The sequence below is a fragment of the Echinops telfairi genome, unplaced genomic scaffold (assembly GCF_000313985.2).
Source record: "Echinops telfairi isolate 266 unplaced genomic scaffold, ASM31398v2 ScPeMD7_70;HRSCAF=299, whole genome shotgun sequence".
Classification (NCBI taxonomy): domain Eukaryota; kingdom Metazoa; phylum Chordata; class Mammalia; order Afrosoricida; family Tenrecidae; genus Echinops; species Echinops telfairi.
The window spans coordinates 41,597,293-41,621,022 of record NW_022103968.1 but is presented as its reverse complement, the minus strand read 5'-3'; the positions used below and the strand labels follow the sequence as shown (position 1 = coordinate 41,621,022).

At 40.2% G+C, this 23,730-nt stretch overlaps 1 protein-coding gene and 1 pseudogene across 1 annotated transcript in view; both read left to right on the top strand.

Moving 5' to 3' along the window:
• LOC101645713 overlaps positions 1 to 7,204 on the top strand; it is a 40,855-nt pseudogene extending 33,651 nt beyond the window's left edge.
• The window catches only part of A1CF (APOBEC1 complementation factor), a 92,626-nt gene that overhangs the window by 24,024 nt on the left and 44,872 nt on the right, over positions 1 to 23,730 (top strand). Inside the window, exon 2 of the mRNA XM_004701367.2 lies at positions 7,951 to 8,094. Within this exon, the coding sequence (XP_004701424.1) occupies positions 7,996 to 8,094 (99 nt within the window). The 5' untranslated portion in view covers positions 7,951 to 7,995. The remainder of the gene's footprint in view (positions 1 to 7,950; positions 8,095 to 23,730) is intronic.

The window sequence follows — 23,730 nt, the reverse complement described above, 5'->3', positions numbered from 1 at the left end:
TAAGGTAGAATTGAGGTCCTGATAGTGGGAGGAAGGAAACACCAAAGAGCTTGAGAAAAGTTGTGTTTTTCATCGGTGCTGTACTGCACCCTGACTGGCTCACCTCTTCATTTAATTTTTAACCAACGTATCATCCCGACTTGAATTCTGTCTTCATCCTTCATCTCTTCTGTGTTATTTACAACTACTATTTCTGTTCTTCCTTTTCCAAGTGATTCTTCTTCCTATGTAAGTGTGTTTTCTTCCTCGTGTATTTTTGTACCTGTGTGTCATGTCTCGCCTAATTTTAATTCCACTTTGAAGGACTTAGAAAACAATAATAAATGTTTTCTCCCACATTTTCTATTTCCCTAGCTGCCAACTTATGATCCACTAAGGTATTAAGATCTTCCAACATTCCCAAGACTTCAGGCAAATCTTGGAAACAAAGCTTACTTAAAGTTCTCTCATATTTTCCTTCCATAGCTTTGTTCTCCACGTGGGATAATTTTATATACAAAATAAAGACATGTCCTCTTCCTAGAGGAAATGCTTATAATTACAGAGCAACCCACAGTATTCCACTGACAGATCTAGTCTGGAAGAACCACCAATTCCCACCCTATGTTCTTACTGCCTTCTGACTTTCTCTATATTTCTATTTCCCTGCCACTTTGCCCGAGTCAGTGTCCACTGGCAGCTTAGGCCATCAGGGCCAGGGCTAGAAACTGTAGTACTGACCTTGACCGATAATGAACTCTGGCAATTTCTACAGAGTACTTTCACTCAACCAAGTGATAAGGTGAGCTGTTCTTCCAAGTACATAAGTGCAGTCCAGAAAGCTAGAAATCATATACCCCAAGCCATTCTAATTGTTTCTTTTCTCGATAAGATAGGCACTAAAATTGCAACTATAAACTTAGAATGGCATGGAAGGGAAACTAAGTCCTTCTGAATGTCCAATCTATTCTCAATCACCGCTTTCCAGAGTCCCGTGCTCTCTCCCTCTCATGCAACCCAAGTTCATTCCAGGACAGAACTTTCTGGGGGTGACTGAAACAAAAGAAGTCATTAGCATTAGGGCATTAGATTCACATTAACTTACTTTTGACTGGTAACAAATGACTGTAAATTTTAAAATGCTGCTCTGTATTAGTCTGGGTAGACTAGAGAAACAAATCCATAGAAACGCATATGTGTATAAGAGAGAGGTTTAGATGAAGGATAATTGTATATTAAGAAAGCCAACCCAGTTCAGTCCAAGCCCAAAAGTCTGACATTAGCCCATATATACGATACTAATCTATAAAGTTCTCTTCAGCCTCACGATACACATGCAATGATGCCGAATGCGGATGAGCACAGGCCAGTGGGTAGAAAGTCTTTGGATCCAGTGGCAGTAGAAGCATCTCGGTGCTGGCAGGGGTCTCCACGTGGCTTTTCTAGTTCCCAGGGCACGGGGTCTATCAGCGTAGTGCCATGTGTCTTGTCAGTAGAGCGTTGTCTCAGAGAGTGAACAGAGAGAAGTGTCTCCTGCCTCGAAGGAGGAAAATACCAGATTTCCCAGAATTCTCAGGAGAAGGTCCACACAGAGGCCTCATTGGTTATAACTTGATTGACAGGCCAGACCCCACCCCTTCACTCGTAATCCTCTCAGATTGACACCAGATTGCATAACTACCACATGCTCCAAAGGCCGTTATTTCTTAAAACAAGTGTTTATTGAGCAATTAACATAGTCAAGAGGGGCCCTTGTGGGTAGCGGTAACTCACTGGGGCTACGAACCACAAAGTCGGCCGTTAGAAGCCATCAGGCACTCTGCGAGAGGAAGACATGGCTTTCTGTGTGTGTAGAGTTGGCGTCTTGGAAACCCGTGGGGGCAGTTCCACCCTGGCCTTTAGGGTTGCTGTGCACAGAATGGACGCCATGGCGGTGAGTTTGAGTTTTCTGTTAGCATCGTCGGGCTAAGCCTTCTGAGGAAACGAAGATGAAGACAACATAATCCCTGCGCTCAGAAAACTGGCAGTTCAGGGAACAGCAGAGACACGTGGCAGAGCTCACCATACTCTGCGACAAGAGGGAGCACAGTGGGTTTGGCTTTTTTTTTTTTTTTTTTCCTCAATAGCATTGAGTAAGTCGCAACTGATTTTATCCACGGAGGAGTCCAAGAAAGCTTTATGGAGATGATGGCGCTTCAATAATACCTAGAACAGTGGTTCTCTATCTTCCTGCCATAACCCTTTCAGACAGTTCCTCATGTTGTGGTGACCCCCAACCATAAAATTATTTTCATTGCTACTTCATAACTGTGATTTTGCTACTGTTATGAATCGGTGACCCTTGTGAAAGGGTCCTTCGACCCCCCAAAGGGGTTGCGACCCACAGATTGGGAACCGATGACCTAGAAGGACTGGTAGGACCAATGTGGTGGAGTCGGGGGAGGTGAGAAGAAAGTGCGTGAAGTAAAGAGTATAGAGCCATAAGAAGGCATGGTAACTCCATGTGGAGAGAGTACAGGCCATGTGGATGACACTGGGAGGTGCATTTCAGATCCAGTCCTGAAGGGAGGGTGTTTGATGCTAATTTGGAACTTTCTCCTCCTCACACTAGTTCTGGAACTCTGCCTGCTAGAATGAATCACGTAGAGGTGATGCATTAGACTAATAATTAAAATAATATAGCTAGTATTTCATCTTCAAAAGGATCCTGTGAGAGAAAAAAGGATTATTCTAAAATATGAAGACACTGAGATTCAGAGACTTTCCACTGGGATGGGGTTGAGAAAGAAAGCAGGGCATTTTTATCGAGAAGGTATGAGACTGAGTGTCCACTTGAACAAGCTGCTCCATTGCTTGTTCATCATTGCTAGGCAGCCTGGGACACTGTCACCGCAGATGAATGGAGGCGAGCAGAAATAAAGGTAGGAAAAAGACGCTTTCATTTTTATAGTGTTAATCCCTCTGCCATTCCATAGTTGGAGTGAATTTCCGGGAGGAAGCAAAAGGCAAGGAAATATCCCAGGAAATGCTGTCATGTTGCTACTCCTTCACTGGGGAATCACTTTTCTATCCCTCCACTCAGCTCCTCCGCTCCAGGGTGAAGCATTAACAGTATCAGTAAGTCATGTTGGAGCACTCGCTGTTTACATCTAAACTTCCCAGGCTTTTCTAATTTAGTCTTCACTGCAAAATTGTCCACTGACTGCTTGTTACCTCAGTTCACAAATGGAGGAACCGATGCTCATGGAAGGCAAGTGAATCTCGGGCGCAGCACCACTACCCTACTCTAGCCAACTTCACTTCCCTGGCTCCTTTATTCTGTTGCCATTCTCATTTAGGTAATTGTGCTTGGCCGAGAAGTCGTAGTGCTACTTGTAGGAGCTCTGGATTTAGCGTCTCCTTTTGACTTTGCCTATTATAGTTGACACTGATCTTGTGCTTACTGTATGCCAGAGTTAGGGATGCTGCCCAAATCCCTTCAACGCATTTACCCATGTGGTAAAAAACCTGAGAGAGATTGCCTGAATTAAGTATGTTGTCATACAAAGAAGTTTTCTCAAGTCCAAAAGTTTTAAAGCATTATTTGAAGCCTCAAATTTTTATCCTCATATTTTATGAGGATCTGAACCCGGGAAGTCCAGCTCTTAAATGAACATTCAGGCTTCCTCTGACTTAACTTTAACAGCATTCAGCCCCACAGAACATCGGCTTATTCTAGAAAGCCTGTCTTTTCTTGTTTTCCAAGTCACCTCACTCACCTAGGTCTCCTACCTTTCTGGCTGGCCTGGGTCCATCTCCTTTGACGATTCTTCTTTACCTCGCTAACTCCCAGAAGGTAGTGTGTTCTGAAGTTTGGTACTTGAACCTGTTCTCCACCCAGTCACTGTATGATCTCCAGTTTCATAGTTTTAAATGTTTCTATGTGGAAAACTTGTCAATCAGTATCTCTTGCCTAGAAGCCTTCCATGAAATCTGGACTCATTTATATAACTGTCCTCTCAGGTCTTCCAGGTGGAGCGGCAATGAGCACCTCAAAATTAACATGCCCCCGAAGTGAGCCATTGTGCTTCTGTGCTTTACACCATACCTCACTTAATGGCAACACTGCCCTTCAGAGTTGCCCAGGTTAAAAAACTGTGTCATTCTTGATTCCTTGTTTCTCTCTTACAATACATTCAATTCAGTCATATCCAAGATTCAACCTCTTTTTACGACCTCAACTATTACCAGCCTAGTCCAAGCCACTTTGACCTTCTTTGACCTACGATTGTTACGATTGTTCCTAACTGGGACTTTGGCTTCTCCCTTGACAGCCCGCTCTCTGCATGTAGAGTGAGGTGAGAAAGGAATTTCTCCAGTGCAAATCTAAGAAACTTCAGTAATCAGATAAATAATATTTTAAGGAAGTATTTTAAAACAATCAACGGCAATGAAAAAACTCCATGAAAAACCAAATATCGACACAACATACAAATGTCCGTTCTTTGTTTGCCCCACTTCACTTCTTCATTGTACTCCCTGAAACCCGCCCTGCTTCAGTTTTTCTCAATAGCCAGTAATCCTGTCAAAACTTAAGAAGAAGAAAAAATGAACCTTCGGGCTTTAAATCTCAGTGCAAATGCCAGAGCTCTTATTGTGACCTACAGGGACCTACATGCTCATTCCCCATTCCCTCTCCGACCCGGACCTCCACTTCTCTTCCCCTTCACTGCCCTCCTAGTTATCCCTCAGCAGGATCCCTTGTCGGGACCCTTCCCATGGATGCTTTACCAGGGCCAGGACTTCTGTTTGGAATTCTTGGCCCCCAAGACACCCTCGCTTCTCCCAGGCCTTTTTCCAAATTCACTTTTGAAGGCCATACTATTTAAAAGTTTACTTCCAAACACAGACTTCCTATTTGTACTTCCAGTTTTACTTTTTCTTTTTAGAAATGATCACAAGGACCCTCGATAGTTCACTTATTTATAGTTTATCATTCACACTCACTATTAAATTGCATTGGGTCTTGGGAAGGAGGGGCTGTTTTGTTTTCTGTTACATCCACAGTTTATAGAACAATTCTGACCACCCAGTGGATACGAAAAAAATAGTATTTGAATTAATTAATGCTCATACACATAAGTGCTTTCCTCTAACTCCGGGATTCTTAATGCCTGTGATATGTAGGTTTTAAATCCCATTGTCTTACTGAACTAACTTGAAGCCTATGTTTTCCGAATGCAATCTTAAATCTGAAGAAATTATAAAACTTGTTTTATTTCAAATTGACCAAATTTGTAAACAATGGCTTGACTTGTTTTTAAAAAATATATATCTCAGGGATTCAAATCGATCCCTTAGAGGAGGTAAGGTTAAGAGAGGGATGAATGTTTCTGAGCAATAAAAATTTAAGATCAAGTCCCATTTCCAGCAAATTCTGAATTTTATCTTAACATCCAGATTTCTATGACTTGAGACTATATTGGAACATTAGACAGATTGTTCTCAATAACTTTGAAGTGAACTTGAAAGTGATCAAAAGGCCTTACTGATGTCAAAATGCCCTTAACGCCCTTTACTAATTATTAACCAAAATGAAAGTTAGGCTTTGCAAATAAAAATTTGCCGTTTCACCAGGAAGTGTTATCTTTTGGATGGAAAAGATGAGGTTCAGCGATGAGCCAATCTACAGCTTGGCTAAGAGACTATAGGCTTTGCCTTCAAAGAGCGGCAAGACATCTGCAACTTAGGCTGTTCAACTCCTGCCCACCTGCGTCCTCCCTCCTCCTGGCAGGCTGAATTCAGCACCCTGGGAGAGCTTGAGACCGTCCTGGTGAATCGACAATTTTATTAACCTGTAGGAGAGTGGAAGAGTTAAATTTTGTCTTAAAAGACACTTTCTATGCAAATCTGCAAAAGGCCTGTATGGTTTTCTTTGTTGTCTGCTTTATGAGAATCCTAGCTTGCTGTATGTTGCTTCCTGGAGATAAAACCAAAATCTCGCGGCAATCGAGTCCATTGCAGCTCGTCGAGACCATGTAGGACAGGGCCGAACAGCCCCTGTGGTTTCCAGCACCAAAAGTCTTTATGAATATAGAAAACCTCGTCTTTCTTCCATATCCACCTTCAGTTTAGGATTATAAACTGAAAACACAACTCATTTTAGCTCCATCTTTAAAACCCAGAGAAAGAGTGTTTATATTATAAACGTCAGCAATGCATGCTCTCACCTGGGTTGCTACGTATATATTAAATCACAAGTGTGGAGAATCAGAAAGAAATGTTCCAATCTTCCTTATATATGAAATACAAAAGATATAAAAAGAAAAATGGAATGAGGGCAGGGAGGAGACAAAAAAAACCTTTTCTCTTTGCAAAGCTCAGATACTAAAACTGTATATCCATGAACCGCAGGGCAGAAAGGCGGAAGTGGCATAAGGCTTACTCTTTCAACCTCCTGTCATTAGGCTCTAGCTACATCCTTCTCAGAGGAATAAATGAATATGAGTGGAATTGCCTAGAGTCAAAAGCAAGCAAAATGACCACAAAGTTCTAGATCAAGATTGCTCTGTCCCTATAATAGCTAATATATTCACTCTCTATGGAATTTCATAGTTTTAAATTTTATATTTTAGATTATATGAAAAATATACTTTCTAAGTGACAATTGCCCATTAATTTGGGGGAACTTTTAAGAATTCCCAGAACCTTCATTTTACTGAAATGATTTTCTACCATTCAATTTTTGTCCCATATTCCTATTATTATTACATTCCAGTAGTCTGACCATGATATGATTAACGACCTATTCATGTAGACATACTTTTACTACATAAATGAATTTTTAAATGACAGCCAGTAACAGTGCAGGAAATGTCAATGCACAGGACAAAAATAAATAAATAAAGCAAAGACCCCCGACGTCAAATATCTTAGATTTGCATTTGTTTCATTTTCCTGTGAGACATACTTCCTTTGCCTTGGTTGACAGAGGAAATCAAGCTGTGTGCACAGTCAGCGTAAAACTTCATTAGTCACTCAGACGCCCATGCAGCAGGTCAGCCTGTACCCCTTTGCCCTCTCCATGGACCGGAACCTGCACAACAGCGCTGATCCTCTCCCTGGGAAAAGCAGTCATCCCTTTGGAATGAGCTTCAAATATGTTCCCAAAGCAGAGGGCATAGACAATAAGATGCGAAAAACATCATCTCCCTTTCAAGAAACACAAGCAGCAGCAGATGTGTAAACTTCCATGACTTATCTTAGAGTTTACAAGTGGCTTCAAATGTATACCAGGGGTTCCCAGGCAAATGGAATGACTCATAATGAAATTTTCCCATGGACTTTTTAAAAGCCTTCTCTCATCATTCAGGGCAGTAGGCTCTTCCAACACCTCTTCCCGAAGATCCACTGTTCTTGCTTTGCTAAAATGGATGTCGTATTTTAATACATAAAATAATTTGCCTGATTACACCTGTGCATATAACTCCAGCAAACCTTTTTCTCGGAATTTAGCTGTGGAGCATACCTGTCTAGATGTCTTAGGTAGGATAGCTCAACCTCTGACCATGTCAGCACCCTATCCTATCTGGTTTCACTTGCCAACGGTGCTGTCTTCCCACGTCTGCAAACACGATTGTGCATTACCTTTTCATGGAAGTGAGCTAATTTTTTTTTTTTTTTCAGTATTTGGAGACTTCCTGAGATAATTGGGTTGAGTTACTGATCTGAATTCTAATTGGAGCATGGGTAGTATTCGTTTTTTAACGCAGACATTTTGACTGAATTGGAACATTTAAAAAAGAAATCTCTCTTTTTAAAAAATGAGAACAGAATATACATTTAACCAGCCTGGTTTGCGTGTGGCTGTTAGTTGTTCTCACCGTCATGATCCATTTATAGAAAATGTTTCCTGAAGATGTCCTTTTTGAAAAGGAAAAGTTTGGCCTTGGCAACAGTCATTTACTTAATTTATCTTAAATTTGGTTTCAGTGAGCAACCCTAATTAACCTGATTTTTTGCTGATAATCACTCTCAATGGAATCAAATCAAAAATCCGGGGATGGATTGAGCGGCACGCAGAAGGAAGCGGCTCTCCGCGCACTCATCCAGCGCACAGGATATAGCTTGGTCCAGGTAGGAACTTTTCCTGACACCTGCTGAGAACCGCTCCAGTGACAGTGGCGGGACTGTTTGGTGTCCCCATGGGACAAAACGTGACCCGTCCATTGCAATGCCCTCCTGGATGAGGTTTGACACGTTTCCAAGGGAAGAGGGCACTGCACGACTGTAGCTTTCCAGGCGGCCTCGCAGGCAAGGTTCCTTGCTCTCTGGCTAAGCAACTCACTCTGAGCTCTTCACTGGAAAACCAGGGCAGTGTCTGGTTTCAAATGGCAACTTTGAAAGGCCTCTTTAGTACCGGGAACACTGGCTTGAATTTACCACCCTTACCTTTATGTGCAAAGCACAGGGGGTTGTAGGAATCACTCTAGAGCAATGTCCCAGGAACTAGCTTGATGGCCCAGAGTGATTCATGCTTCGCGGTTAACCTTTTAAAGTTTCATGTAAGTCACGGGAGATATAAATATATGATTAGTTTTATTTAACACTAAATTCTTCTATTGGTCATTAGTAAAATTTTAAATGGTTTCCTCCTCAGAATTACTGTGCTTCAAACTTCATGACTGACTTCAAATTCTTATGCATACTTTTACTGCACGAAGAGGTATTTTATAATTAATAAATCTGCCAAATTTATTGTTTATAAAGCAAATATATAAAATAATATTTTCACCTCTGCTTAGGTCAAAACTAGCTGAAAATGGCCTGTAGCTTTGTCTTTTTACAATCAACGTATCCACCCATATTTAAAAAGAATGTTTCTGCTTGTTTTTCCCCCTTTAACATGCTGGTACTGTGAAGCATTCACGAAAGCAGAGTGATTGTGGAATGCCTTTCAACACCTTTAAGAAGCAATTTGTCCATATGCCCATATAAGGATATCCCCTCTCCTGGAAGATACCTCTGTTAATCCAAAGTGTAATCATAGAAATAGATGTAAACCTGTCTACTGAAACATTGTAGGAAGCTCTGGTGAAGTAGAGGGTTACATGGTGGGCTACGAAGCACAAGGTCAGCGGTTCAAACCCACCAGGCGGTCCTTAGGAGAAAGATGAGGCCTTCTGCTCCTAAAAAGATCTGCAGCTTCAAACCCCCTAGGGGCTGTTCTAGTCCATCATATACAGTTGTCCTGTGTGAATCTGAAGCAACTCAATGGGAGAGTTGAGTGTAACATCATAGTAACTCAAGATCACAGACCCAATGCATTCAATAAGGAAATCATTAAGCAAATTGTGGAGATACAATCATAACATTAAAAACTAGAATTTGTGGGGAATGATTCCAAAATAATTTAAATTCTCCATTTAAGTTTATTCTGGGCACTGAATCTTCCTTTTTCTCTGGTGAAATCCATGCCAAGGCTCTGGACGTTTCTGGTAAACTTCAGACATGGTAATGTATCTACTTTTTGCTTAATAATAAAAACTTAATTTTAGTAGAACCGAAATCTAAACCCACTGCCACGGGGTTGATTTTAACTCCTAGCAAGCCTGTAGGTCAGAGTAGCCTGTTCCCTGGCCTGGTGAGACGCTAAGTCTTCCCGGGAGCAGCAGCTAGTGGTTTGTGCTACCACCAGGCTTCTTCTCTTCCATATACGTTGCAGCTAAGTCCCTTGTCCAACGAGGCGGAGCTGAAGGGTGCCGAACCGTGTTAGACCAGTTTGCTAACTGTAATTTCTGACTCAGGGTTGAAGCAGAAAGGAGGGATAGAAACAGTGGCAGGACAGTTGATATTGACTGACACGGGCGCCGAGAGCTCTCTGGGCTGGGTATTGTTGTTGCTCTTGGGTGCTATGGAGTTGCTTCTGACCCATAGTGACTGCTATGCACAACTGGAAGGAGTATACCCGGTCCTGCCCCATGCTCACAAGTGTTCTTATGACACGTAAGCCCATTGTTGCAGCCAGTGTGCTGGGTAGGTACTTAACATTCGTGGGGGCCTTGGTAGTCGGTGTGGAGACCTCTGTGCTCTCTGGGGCTCTCTCTTAGCTGGCTGGCATTTCCCTGGCCCTCAGCCTTCTTCTACTGAGCTGTGCAAGTCCTCTTGGACAAGCTCGATGCAAGATAAACCCTGACTCCTCCATGTGACCAAACTCTAGCTCCCTGGAAATATCGTGCATTCTCTGACACAGTAAGATCTGAAGTGTAGGCGACACAGAGCAACCAGTACCTCTCCCCAACGTCAGGGCTACAGGCGAACCCACTAGTCATCTGCAGTTCTCCCAGCGACAAGTCAGAGCCCCAGTCTGTGTGGTCCTCAAGCACGGAGAATAGCTATAAAGCTCTATGATCCTTTCCTTACTAATTCTCTCTCCAGTGGCTGTGAATCACTCCCGATTCTTCCCACTTCAGGGTCATGAGGACTCACCCCATATCAACAGTGCTCCTTTAAAAAATCCTTGTATAAGTTGCAAAACTTTTCTCAAACTCTAGTTCCAGCCTTCCGGGAAAGGGAAGGGATTGTTTACTTAGGAATGCATTTAAGGACTACTTAAGTCTTCCAAGATCTGACAAAAACCGTTTCTCTGCTCGGTCTTTGATAAAACAGCGGGTAGTTCACGGACTGATTTGTTTCACACAGTGAGCCACACGCCAAATGCAGGCTAAGAGAGCCCCATCCGTCATAAAATGTTCTGACAAATGAAATTGTATTTAATAAAAAGTGCTCATTTTAAAAATGCTGCAGGACAGAAGTGGTGACACATTATTACAAGTCCATAAAGAATATGCAGATAAATATTTCTAAGAAATGGATTCAAATAGTAATAGTGCTAATGTTACAAACCTAATGCTATGACTTAAAAGCATTTAAATCGTGGGGGGGAAAAAACATTTTTTTTCAAACAGGAGATTTCTAAAATATGTATGATAAATTTGCATATTGTTTTTATTTTATACATTTGTTCAGAAAATGCTAATGAAGGTTTATATCACAAGTTAATAATATTAACAATAATGACAAAAACAGCAAGAGAGTAGTCAGATCCTTATATTTTAGCTATAATATGTCTATTAATCTAGTTAATCTGTATAATAATGTTTGGAGGTAGCTACTATGAACATCATCAACTTCCAGGGGAAGAAAATAAGACCCACAGAGATTGGGTAGTTTGCTCAAGATTTATAACAAAGGATTCTGCTTCTAGTAGTCAAGATTTCTGGCAAAAATTTTAAACTAAGAATTGTTAAACTATGATCTTTTCATGAGGTGTTGATGTGATCAGATATCAGGCATCAAAGACCCAGAACAAAAAATCCTATCGATGTGAATGAGGGGGCGTGTGGAGTGGAGATACAAAGCTCATCTGTAGACAATTGGACATCCCCTTACAGAAGGGTCACAAGGAAAAGATGAGTCAGTCAGGGTGCAGTATAGCACCAATGAAACACCCAACATTCCCCTAATTCTTTAATGCTTCCTTTCCCCACTATTATGACCCCAATTCTATCTTACAAAATGGCTAAACCAGAGTCTGTACATTGGGAGAAGAGCTCGCAACACAGGACAGGGAACCCAGCACAGATAAAGCCCTCAGGACCAATATGTGAGCAGTGATGCCAGGAGGTAAGGGGGAACCCATCATAATGATCTAAATACAACCCGCTCCCAGAGGGATGGACAACAGAAAAGTGGGTGAAGGGAGACAGCAGTCAGTGTAAGACATGAGGAAAAAATTAATAAATTATCAAGGGTTCACATGGGGTGGAAATTAGCCCTATAACGCCGAGCGTGACATTTTTGTAACATTCAATTAAATGTACATATTAATATATATAGTGATAACTATGAAAGTAAAGAATAAAAACAAAAAAGTTTTTTCCTGAAATTAAAAATTCAGACATTATAGGGTTAGTTGATACCAAGAGCTCAAGTAGAAAGAAAATGTTTTGAAAATGATGTTGGCAACATATGGACAAATGTGCTTGACACAATGGATGGATGTATGGATTGTGATGAGTCCCCAATAAAATGGTTTTAAAATAATAATAAATAAATACAATGAGAACTGGGGGAAAATATGATCTTTAAGATCACAACACTAGAGATTAATATGTCAAGGCATGCAAAAAGGTGGTGCTTTGTTGTAAACTAAACTTGGGAGCATGATTCATTTTAGTGGTAGAATAATTGTTGTCTCTTAAATTCTCCAGTAAATAGAAACCTAAAATACCGAAAATTGGTTATCTAGATCAAAACCTATCATTATTATGCAAACATATAGAGATATAATTCAATTATTTTGAATGGATTGGGAAATCCCCACTGCAAAGTGTGGAAAACCACGCAAGCCTTCCTGTGGGAAGATATCCTTTTACCTCGTCTCCAGAAGCAAACCAACACAACTCACCACCGTCCAGTCCGTGCAAACTCAGAGCGTGCAAACTCAGAGCGGCCCTGCAGGGCGGGATCCAGCTGCTCTGGGAGTTTCCGAGACTAACAGTTTACGGAATCAGAAAGGCCCATCTTTCTCCCTCGGAAAGGCTGCTGGTTTCGAACTGCTGCCCTTTGAGATCGCATCCCAACTCGTAACCATGAGGCCACCCCTAGGCCAAATCCTTGCTTGCTTGAAGCCTTCATTTCCAATAAAATTGGAGGGTCCTTCCTAACTCTGTTACTCTTGGTTTTATGATTCTAGTAGTTGCTGAATAGAAATCTAGTCATAGATCAGCAAGCTGGACTATTTGATTGAAAGAGGATACACAAGTGTGTGTCTAGACTCATCCTCAAACTTTAGCAAGGAAAATCCTTCAGCCTTCTTCTGACTCTTAATTATAGAAAGGATTCATATAATTATCAATCAAATAGAGGAAGCAACTTTAGGTTGACTTAAATTTTTTCTGAATAAAAATAAAGCAGAATGAAAGGCTGAACACAATTTATGTTAAAAAATACAGACATGACTCACTTATCTTGAATGACTTCAGGAATCCCTGTGGTAAAGCGTAGAAAAATCATTCAAAGACTTCTAGTGAGGAGGCCTATCATCTGACCTGGTCTCTACCACCTGAAACTTGTAGTGGGGGAGGCTACCCATAAACTGGTCATTTTCAAACGCATGGTGTTTTCTACTTAGGACTTGAAGGAGTGAGCTTTGCTGCATCTGTGCAATCTCTGATAGTGCATGTGGAGCACTTGCAAACAAGAATTTAAAAAAACACAGCGTGACCGACTGTGTGTGCTTTCTTATCACGAGCAAGGCAAATACAGCTGTGTAAAACAGAAGTTTGTGGGTTACTCAATAACATGAGCCAGTCTTTCACATAGCAACTGATGTAACAGCTACTTGCTTGGGAGAGTTTTAAAATATATTTTGAGATATCGCTTTTGTGTGATTGGTTATCTTTGGGTATTGATGACTATGAAATGTATCCAAGTACTTCAGAGAATGAAAGAGACTTAATGCAGTACTCTGCATATAGTAGGGATTCAATAGATAGTACTGAAAAAAATGTTAAGTGTAAACTTCATCATTACGTTATGCCACATAGAAGTATTTTGGAAGAAAACACACTCCATTGTTAACATATAAATAGCACTTTTCTCCAGGTAATAGAATTATGTATGGATTTTTTCTACTTATTTGTTTTAACTCTATTTTCAAAACTCTAAACCAAAACAAACTCACTGACATCAAGTCAATTCTGACTCATATTTGTTCCTAAAACTAGCATATGTTTATTTGATCACCAGGAAAAAATCATATCATGATGGGCTTTTCCTCACAAAATGCGAGAGGATTTTGTTTGTTTTCCTGTTTTGTTTCTTTTTTTTCTATTATTGAAAACAATGTTCTAGAGCTAGATCTGGATTATAAAAGTATAAAGTATATAGTACCTGGTGTAAAGTGTGTATAATGTAGTTGGGATGAAAATGAATTTATACACAATTAAATACGACAACATAAGGCAGCAACAAATGAGTACTCCCATCCAGTCTGCCTCTTAGTAACCCCATAGGACAGTGGAGAGCTACCACATAGGGCTTCTAAAGCTGTAGACACTCAACTCTTCTCCTGTGGAGTGGCTGGTGCGTTTGAACCACTGACTTTTCCCTTAGCAGCTGAGCAGGAAACCCCTGCATCTCCAGAGCTCCTTAACACAGCTGTGCCCAAACCAGCAAACCCGAATCACTGCCATCTATTCAAGTCCAGCTCAGAGAGACCCTGCAGAGGGCTTCTGAGCTTTGGTAAACCATTAAGGGAACAAACAGCTTCCTTCCTATCCCAGCTGGTGGTCTTCAACGATTGACCCTGTGCGAAGCAGTCCAATGCTTACGCAACAGTGCCACCAGAACCAGAGCCACAGAATCGATTTGACTCAGAGTGACCTTACAGGACAGAGGAGAACTGCCCTGTGGGCTTCCAAGACTTGAAATCTGTACAGGAGCAGCCAGTATTGTTTCTCCCATGAAGTGATTGGTGGCTTCAAACTGCTGACCTTGCACTTAGCAGCCCAACTCTTAACCACTATGCCACCAGGGCACTTTTATGATAGAAAGACTTGCTGCCAGTCAAAGAGGGTACCTCTGTGGAGAGGATCTGAAAATTGATCAGACTTTCCCACCCTCTAAGAACTGGAGAGGATCTGAAAATTGATCAGACTTTCCCACCCCCTAAGAACTGAAGGCAAACACTAAACCATAAAGTGTTCACAACAGTGGAATGTGTAGTGTTCAAAATTTTAACGTACCCTAAATGGACAATCAACTACCAATGCTACATGAAGTATGATAGCTCCTATTTTTCCAAATTATATGATTTGAAACAAGTTTCAAAGTTGTGGAGCAATGTCCATGTTTTATGTTTAATAAAAATCAGAACACAAATCATATATATATATACATAGCTATGCTTCTAAACATTTTAAGAAATTGTTCAGACACAAAAGAATGAAAAAGAGTGATAAAATGTCATCTCTGAATTTGGGGTTTTATGTGTTTTTTTATTGTTGTTTTTTGTTTTGTTTTGTTTTGTTGCTTAGTACTCTTCCTAACTTTCTACAGTGAATATGTATTATTTTTGCTATAAGAAAAATTTCATAAAGTGAAAAAGGTTCCTAAGAAGACTATGCTTAGGAATATAATTTCATGAAGGAAACATCATTATTAAAGCTAGGGTATAGGTAGCTGGTTTCATTAGATTATCATTTCTAATTCTGCATAAAATTGAATATAAAACCTAACGTAGACTATAGAGTCTGCAACACTAGTCCATACAGCCTAGAATCTAATTCTATACATAACTTGAACTATATGGAGGGTTTGACAGTTGTCCAGTACTGATAGTTCTCAATCCCTTCATTTCTCAATTAGAAAACAACTCCTACAATTTTCCTGTTTAATTGAGACAGATTCCAAGGGCCAGAAAACCACCATATACAGGCCCAGAAGGACTATGTTACAGTGATTGCAAGCTAGGAATGTTTTCATATTTCGAACAGAGTGCATTTTTGAAAGCCAATGAATGAATTAATATGTGAATAAATGAGGATTTGGTGCTGGCCTTGGCATGCCTGGGTTTTCACAGTGCTTTCAAGGCTGCAAATTTGTGTGGAAGTGGACAGCCTCATCTTTCTCCCTGCGAGCCACTGGGGGCTCCAACGGCTGGCCTCTCGGGCGGCAGCCCACTGCCTGACCCCATGCATCCTCAGGGCTCCAGAAGGTTACAGAGGATAAAGAAGAGAACTGGCCTTCACCCGGCCCACCCTCTCTGGATCAGTCATGAGCCGAATTTCCTGAGAAGAATCTCCACAAATTGGGGGAAAAAATAATCAAATTGCTGATCCGTAGTCCTAATCACTTTTAATTTTGACTTCCACACTTATTTTTTTGTGGCTTTTCAATACGACCACATATTTCAATGCTCATTTGTTCCATTTACCAGAATGGTGCTAAAACAACAGAAATCCAATTAGAATAGGGCCCTTCTTCTAAGAGTGCCTCAATGCAGCTCTCCCCTATAGGTTGGTATGATTCACACTTTGAGCATTTCAATTGAGTAGTTCTAAAACTGCATTTGTCCAACAAATAATATGATAAATATAAATACGCCCCAAGAGTTTACTGATGAGCTTCATCTAGGCTGAGTCAGAGATGGGCAGATGGCAGAACACTGTGACATTGACATTCACTGGCAATCGCTGCACAAAAATCCCAGAGACACAAATATGAATTTGACTTCATAGTAAAATATAGCTACAAGATCCTGCTCTTTTTTCCTATTGCCTGTCTTCACCACCTGCTCACATCCCTGCTGTTCAAGGGCTTAAGTCAATCACAAAGTGCACGAATACCAGTTCTTTGAGTAGCAATAGCATGAGAACAGGATAGGAGAGGAACAGGATCATCCAAGGCATGTGTTTCCTCAAACTTATAATCTAACCACCTACAGGTCAACTGCCTTCTAATACTTCCAGCAGCCAGAGATGCCACAGCCTGGTGGGAAGAACTTCTGTGAATCCCTTTTGTGGAGACAGCTTGTGCCCAGCATGTGAGGGGAATTTCAACATTGCAGCAATGCACAGGCCGGTGTTCAAGAAGCGATTTTTCAAGCAGCAACGGATTTCTCTTCCTATAGCCAAATAGAGAGCTGACTCTGTGTCCAGTATTCGATATAAGTTTCAAAAGCTTTGCAAACTGGGCATGCTGGTATAGGGCTGCCAACCGCAGGGTCTACCGTTCAAACCCACCCGTGCTTTGCAGGAGAAAGAGGAAGCTGCCTGTTCCAATAAAGATGAACAATCTCAGAAGCACTCTTTAACCACAAGTATGAGAAGTTTTCTGCTTCACTGGCTTAAAAATGGATGTACATTTCATAATTCAACTCTATGAAAGCTATGGACAAAGTCTTTGGGGCCTGGAATTCTGCTTATATGTAGCTTCAGATTTTCCAAAGTGCCACTTATTCCTCATGATCAGCAACCCAAACTAAGTGACTCCATCTTCAGACTCTACAAGTTTATTATCAGGGACAAAGATAAGTATCAAAGAAGAGAAAAGGGAGCATACAATACTGGAGCGATATGAAAGTTCAGCAGCCCTGAGAGTTCACAAAAGAAAGCAAAATGTTTACATGAAGTTAACGTGTACAGTGACAACATGATAAGCAACACTGAATCACATCATGACAAAATTACTCCATGTTCAATTATCTTTCAAGTTTTCAGATTAAAAAACGTTAGATGCTCCAGGTCTTCAACGCCTACCTATTCAGTCACTTCAAGCCTTTTTAAACAGAAAACAGGAGCTGGCTCAGCGCTTGTAACAGACCATGTAGAATTTGGCAGTTCTTCTGTAATTATTTATGATGACCTTTCATCCATGGGAAATAATACTGATATTCCAATTATAAGAACAACATGGATGTGGATTTTCCTTTTCTTAACTAAGCTTAAGAAAATATATTAATTGATATGAAATTGGAGTTACTCTAATTTTAAAACTTCCAACAATATTCTCTTTAAAGTGCCTCTTAGAAGCCCTGGCAGCTCTTTGGGCTAGGCATTGTTCAAACCCAGCGGCTTCTCCAGGCCAGAATGAATCGCAGAAACACCTTCCAGGGCTGCTTTCAGCCAGAGCTGACCCAGTGGCAGTAGGTTTGGCCTCTTTGCTTGTGATTACCCAACTCATTAAATATTTAATAATGATTTCCCAATTTAAATATTCTCTCAAAATCCGCTCCCCTTTCACAAAGATCCCCAACTGTAATAAGACCTTTGCAATCATATAGCCAAATATGTTTTATATTTTAGAAATTGAGAAATTAATATTTATATTTTATAAATAGAGAAAGTAAAGTCTGAAAACAATGGCTGATCAAGTCAACCTCTTGTCAGAAATTAAAATTCATACGGCTCTTGTGAGGGGAGCAATGTTAGTATCAAACTTCTAATGTGCCAAGACACAAGTAATGGATAGAGTTATCTTTGGCATCTGTGAAACAAGTAAAGAAAAACAATGAACGAAATTGGATGTTCTTTATTATGTCTTTATCCGGATGCTGGCAGTTTGATATAATGTAACCAGGTTTATGGCTACAAGAGACAATGCTCCCAGGCAAATGGTATCTGTTAGTAAAAGCTGGATGGGCCTCTTGAATAAATGATAAACAATAGGGTGTTCAAAAGTTTGTGATAAAATTCCATTCTCTTTTAATTTCATGTTTGCAAATTTTTTTTGAAGCACTATCAAATTATGATAGTATGTAAGCATCTCAAATAAATGAAGGAATTACCAAGGCTTTCACTTAATTATTTTTGGACAGACTTTTGGGTCCTCATAGATCCCAAGGTCAAGACATATGTTCGGAGCAAGAAGTCAGCATGAACAGACACTGCTGCCCACCTCTCTCAAATAAATACATGAACTGAGGTACCTCATTCTGTCAACCTTGCTGTAAAACAGGGGCAAATAGCCTTAAGAGTGGTATTTGAGGTAGTATTTGATATATTATGTCTTGGAGAAACACAAATACACACACACACATACCCAGAAAATATCCTCTGATTTCTGATGTTTTCTGTGGATATTCTTGAATTTAGTATTCTTGTGAGTTTTCCTAAAGCTTAAATTAGAACAATGTTTTCTAAAAATTCAAGTTATTATTTTAGAAGTCTGCTTGCTTTCAAAATTTTTCAAACTTTGGGACAGTTAATTCCTAAGGAGGAATTTGTAACACCTGTCCTCTAAGGTAAATGCATGGATTTTATTCTATAGATTTGATACATAACTTATAGATAAAGTTATAAACAAATAAGTTAATATAAAGTTCAAGACTGTGTTCCAGGGCCAGAGAGCTTCGGTAAGCAGGGTTCTGCGGGGAAGAGAGAATGTGACTTGTCCTCTGCCCCCCGTAGCTGTTTCTACAGGACCGTCACTGCAACTGCGCTTAGATCAAACATGTGGGCTGTGTGGGAGATGAAGCAAATGGACCCATTTCAAGAACCAAAGTCAAGACATTTTCATCTTTTTTTCATTTTTGTCATAGACACACACCACTAATAATACTACCTGGTCAGAATTTCTTAAATCAGCCCACTACAAGGGGCGGTTACCGAATTCATGGGAAATTCCATTGTTCTTATTTCCCATGTTTCTGTGAACTTTTTGATGTTCCCTTTTCTTTCTATTCAGGTTTTTTCTTTTTTCTTTTTTTTCAAGTTTATTTTAAAAACAAAAATTTCCACTTATGTAAACGTAAAAGTTGCAAGTTTTTAAGGGATACTTATGTTTTCTAGTGTACATTGTAGTAAGTGAATTACTATGAAAAGAAAAACACCTTGGCCTATAAACCCTCTGGTAGTATCTGTCTGAGAGATTAGGCTAGATGATAAGAAGGCTAAAGTGATATTTGAGTATTATGTTTATGCCCATGCCTTTTCTCTTTTGTAATACTTATTTCTAACATTTCTGTAAATTTTAATATCCTGTTTATTTAATTCCATATTATAATTTTTATGATGCTAATTTTAGAAAAAGAAATCTAACATTTATGTTGCATGTATGTTATAAAACATTATGGAATAAAGGTAATATCTACCTCCAGATTAAGTTCAATGGTTTCTGCTTTCTAAAATTCCCCAGAATAAATTACATTTTTGTTAGCATGAATGTTCCAGTCTTAAGGAGATGTAAAGGTGAGCAAATGAAAGACACAAAACAAATGATTAGAGTAAAAAAACTACCAAAATAAATGTTCCCTTGTAACTTATCTGTTTTCAGACAAACCCTAAACAAACCAAAGGCAAAATCTCATCTAAGAGGGCTCTGCTACACATATTTAAAGGCTCCTTAGACTTTCTTTGGACCTATCATATCATGAGGGATCCAATATTTAGTTGGAAAGTAACAGAATGCAGAAATTGTCCAATAATATCAACAATAGTGCATGCAAGTAAATTTTTGCTCAACATGATTCAAAACAGCTGCAACAGAATATGAACAGGACACTGCCATAAATTCAAGCCAGATTCAGATAAGCTGGATTGAGGGATGTCACTTCTGGTGTCCAATGGATCTTCACTGAAAGCAAGTAATATAGAGAGCTGCTTATCTGTGCTTTACTGACTATTAAAGGCATTTATTATGCCAGTGTGCGGATCATAATAAACTGTGGATAACATTGGAATGAGAATTTCAACACTTCATTGTGTTTTTGTGGAACCTGTACATAGGCTAAGAAGTTCCCGTTCTAACAGAACAAGAAGATACTACATCGTTTAAAATGAGAAAATGTGTGTCTCAGGGTTGTATCCTTTTACCATACACATTCAATCTGCATGATAAGCAAATAATCCAAGAAGCCAGACTACAGGAAGAAACATGTGGTGGAGGGAGGGGAAAAATGAGGACCTGATGTTGGGGGTTTAAGTGGAGAGAAAATGTTTTGAGAATGATGTACAAATGCGCTTTACACAATTGATGTGTGTATGGATTGCGATAACAGTTGTAGGAGCCCCTAATAAATGTTTTAAAAAAAAAAAAGAAAAGAAACATGTGGCATCAGAATTGGAGGAAGACTCATTAACAACCTATCATATGTAGATGATACAACCTTGCTTGTTGAAAATGAAGAAGACTTGAAGCAATGATTAGCAAAGATCGAAGACTACAGTTTCAATATGGATTACACTTCAATATAAAGAAATCAAAAATCCTTACAGCTGAGCCAACAGACAGCATCATGATAAGCAGAGACAATATTACAATTGATTTTATTTTACTTGGATCTTCAATGAATCTCATTCTCATAGTAGAACTGTCCCTGTGAGTTTCTGAGACTCTAAGTTTTCATGGGAGTTTAAAGCCTCCCCTTTCTCCCCCAGAGCCACTCGTTGCTTTAAACGGCTAACCTCACAGTTAACAGCCTATGAGATGGAATCCACACAATGGGAGTGAGTCTGATCTCTATTGTTCTTCAATCAATGTCCAACAAAGCAGCAGTCAAAATACCAAATGATTTTCACTAGGCAAATCTGCTGCAGAAGATTTTTCAGTGTTAAAAAATAAGAAGAGAATATTACTTGGAGAGCAATGGTGTGCCTGCCCCAAGCCATAGTGCTTTCAATCACATCATATGCATGGGAAAGCTGGACAAGGAACAAGCGAACCAGAGAAGAATGGATACCTTCGGATGATGGCCTTGATGGAGAACATCGAAAGTACTGTGGACCACCAGAAGTGCACATCCTGTCTCGGAAGAAGTACAGCCAGAATGTTCTTAGAAGTGAGAACGTGCGAATGCATCTCATGTACTTTAGACATGTGATCGGCAAAGACCAGTCCCTGGAGAAAGGCACGGTGCTTGGCAAAGTAAAAGATCGACAGAATGGAGGAAGACGCTCCTTGAGATGGGTTGGCACAGTGACTACAGCCGTGGCTCTGGCCTAGCCAGGATTGTGAGGATGGAGCAGGACCAGGCAGTGTTTCCTTCTGTTGTTCGCAGTGTCTCTTTGAGTCAGTACCTGATGACAACAAGATTAGAAATGATCTCAAACTGCATCTCGAACTAATCACTAACTGAGAAACTAAGGCAGAGACTCAAAAGACACACTCTAGACAGAAGTTCTCAACACAGCACCAACTCGGGGAATGGAGAGTGGAACCCTGGCCAGAGCTTGCCATCCTAGGTGTGGCCCCTGTGACTAGCAAGCTCATGAAGGCTAGAAGTGCCACCAAGCATGGAAAGATTGTCACCTGAAAGGACAGGATCTCCTGGAGAATAGATGAGAAGCCATCCAAAAGGAGATAGTAAGGAGAAAGAGAGAGAGAAAGAGAAACCATAACAATGATAATAGATTTAGACTAAACCTTCCCAAAGAACCACTGAAGGATCTATAATTTACCACTGAGAAAAAGCAGATTGAAGGAAGTTTATCAATTAATGACCTTCCATCTTATGAATGGGCTCCTTAATGGAGGGAAACAACCATCACTCTCCATATGTGATGGAATTGAACAAGAAGTGCAGCATGTGAATTGTAGTGTAATCATTACAAACAAGGCCTTGGCATTCACATTCCCCTCTCGTTTTTGCAGTTGGTGTAACATTAAACACCCTGTGGACCTTTCCTTTTCCATTTGTTAAAGACGGGGAGCAGTGTCATCTTCATAGGGTTGTTGAGAGAATGAAATAAGGCCATGCATGTAAAGCAGATGCATTCATACGTGTAAAGCACCTAACACAGTTCCTGGTTCAGCAAGGGTCACTTGTTGCTGCTTCAGTAACTGCAAGTAACGAAAGTTAATTCTGGCTGATTGGATAAAAAGGTGGTATTGGTTCCAGGGAACGCTGGGTTTGGAGAACCAGTTACAAGACAAAGCTTCTGGTGATGAAATCTAGATCTGGCATAAAAAGAAAGATATCTTCCATCATGGCATACTCCACACTAAAGTTTCCATCCTGGTAATTTAACTTTATGATAGCCATGGTTGGACCAACTGGAAAAAAAAAACGCTAGAAGAAGTTCCTAGGATTTTTAACTCCTGGATGTAACTCCTAGAGGCTTTGTCCAGGTTCCCTAGACCTGGGGAAGTTCAGATTCTAGGTGGCCAAAAATGGACTTAGTTCCTTCAACATTCACACTAAGATTAATGGCTTACAACAGTGGTTCTCAACCTTCCTCAGGCCATGACCCTTTCATACAGTTCCTCATGGTGTGGTGACCCCACAACCAGAAAATTATTTTCGTTGCTACTTCTTAACTGTAATTTTGCTACTGTTATGAATCAGGCAACCCCTGTGAAAGGGTCGTTTGACCCCCAAAGGGGTTGTGACCCACAGGTTGAGAACTGCTGGCTTAGAATGATTCATTAAAGTTATGTGATTTTGGTCCAAGGTCAAGAAGATAGTACAAATCTGTTGAAGACACTACAAAGGTTTGAAACATCTGGGCAGAAGAAATTTCTCAATGTTCTTGACATACAAACTGAGAGGGTAGGATTAATATCCAATATTGAAAGTCCCTGGGCTGATGCTTACAATCAGGCCCTCGATTTTAAATGCACATACTTGAGAGTTTTCACATACTATGTGACTGGGAAAGAGAAAATAGATTCCCAGTCTTCAAATGGAAGCCAACCAACAAACAAAAACACTCTTTAATGGATATATTCTCTTCGGGGAAAGAAAAAGCTACACTTCTCTCTGACCTATTAATACATGTGTTATGCTGGAGGAAAGCATCCCATGAGAAGGATATCCGCTGGTAGGAGAAAGAGTGGTTATAACTAGACTTTATTTTAAATTCCATAACTATAAAAATACTGCCTAAAATACCAGCCATCCAGCAACCAACTGTCTTTGCTGAGTAATGGGCAGCTATTCTAACCTCTAATGACTCATGCCGGGTGCCTGTCTTAAACCGGTCCGGGCCTTCAGCCTGGTGCATTCCAAGGCTGGTAGGCGGTTCATTAAGCATATCGCCCTCAGCATTTTCACATTAAAACATCTCTGAACCAGTCTCAATTCTGCCATCTAAAAAAAATTAGTGGGGAATTTTATTTTTCAAGTGTCCATAGAAACCCAGCAAGAGTGTTAAACTTTTCTGCCCATTTTTGGCTCATGAGTAGATATCCATGATGGCATAAAATAGTTTCCTTGGTGACATATTTAGCTACTGTAGCAAAAAAAGAAAGTTTAAATGAAAAAAAAAA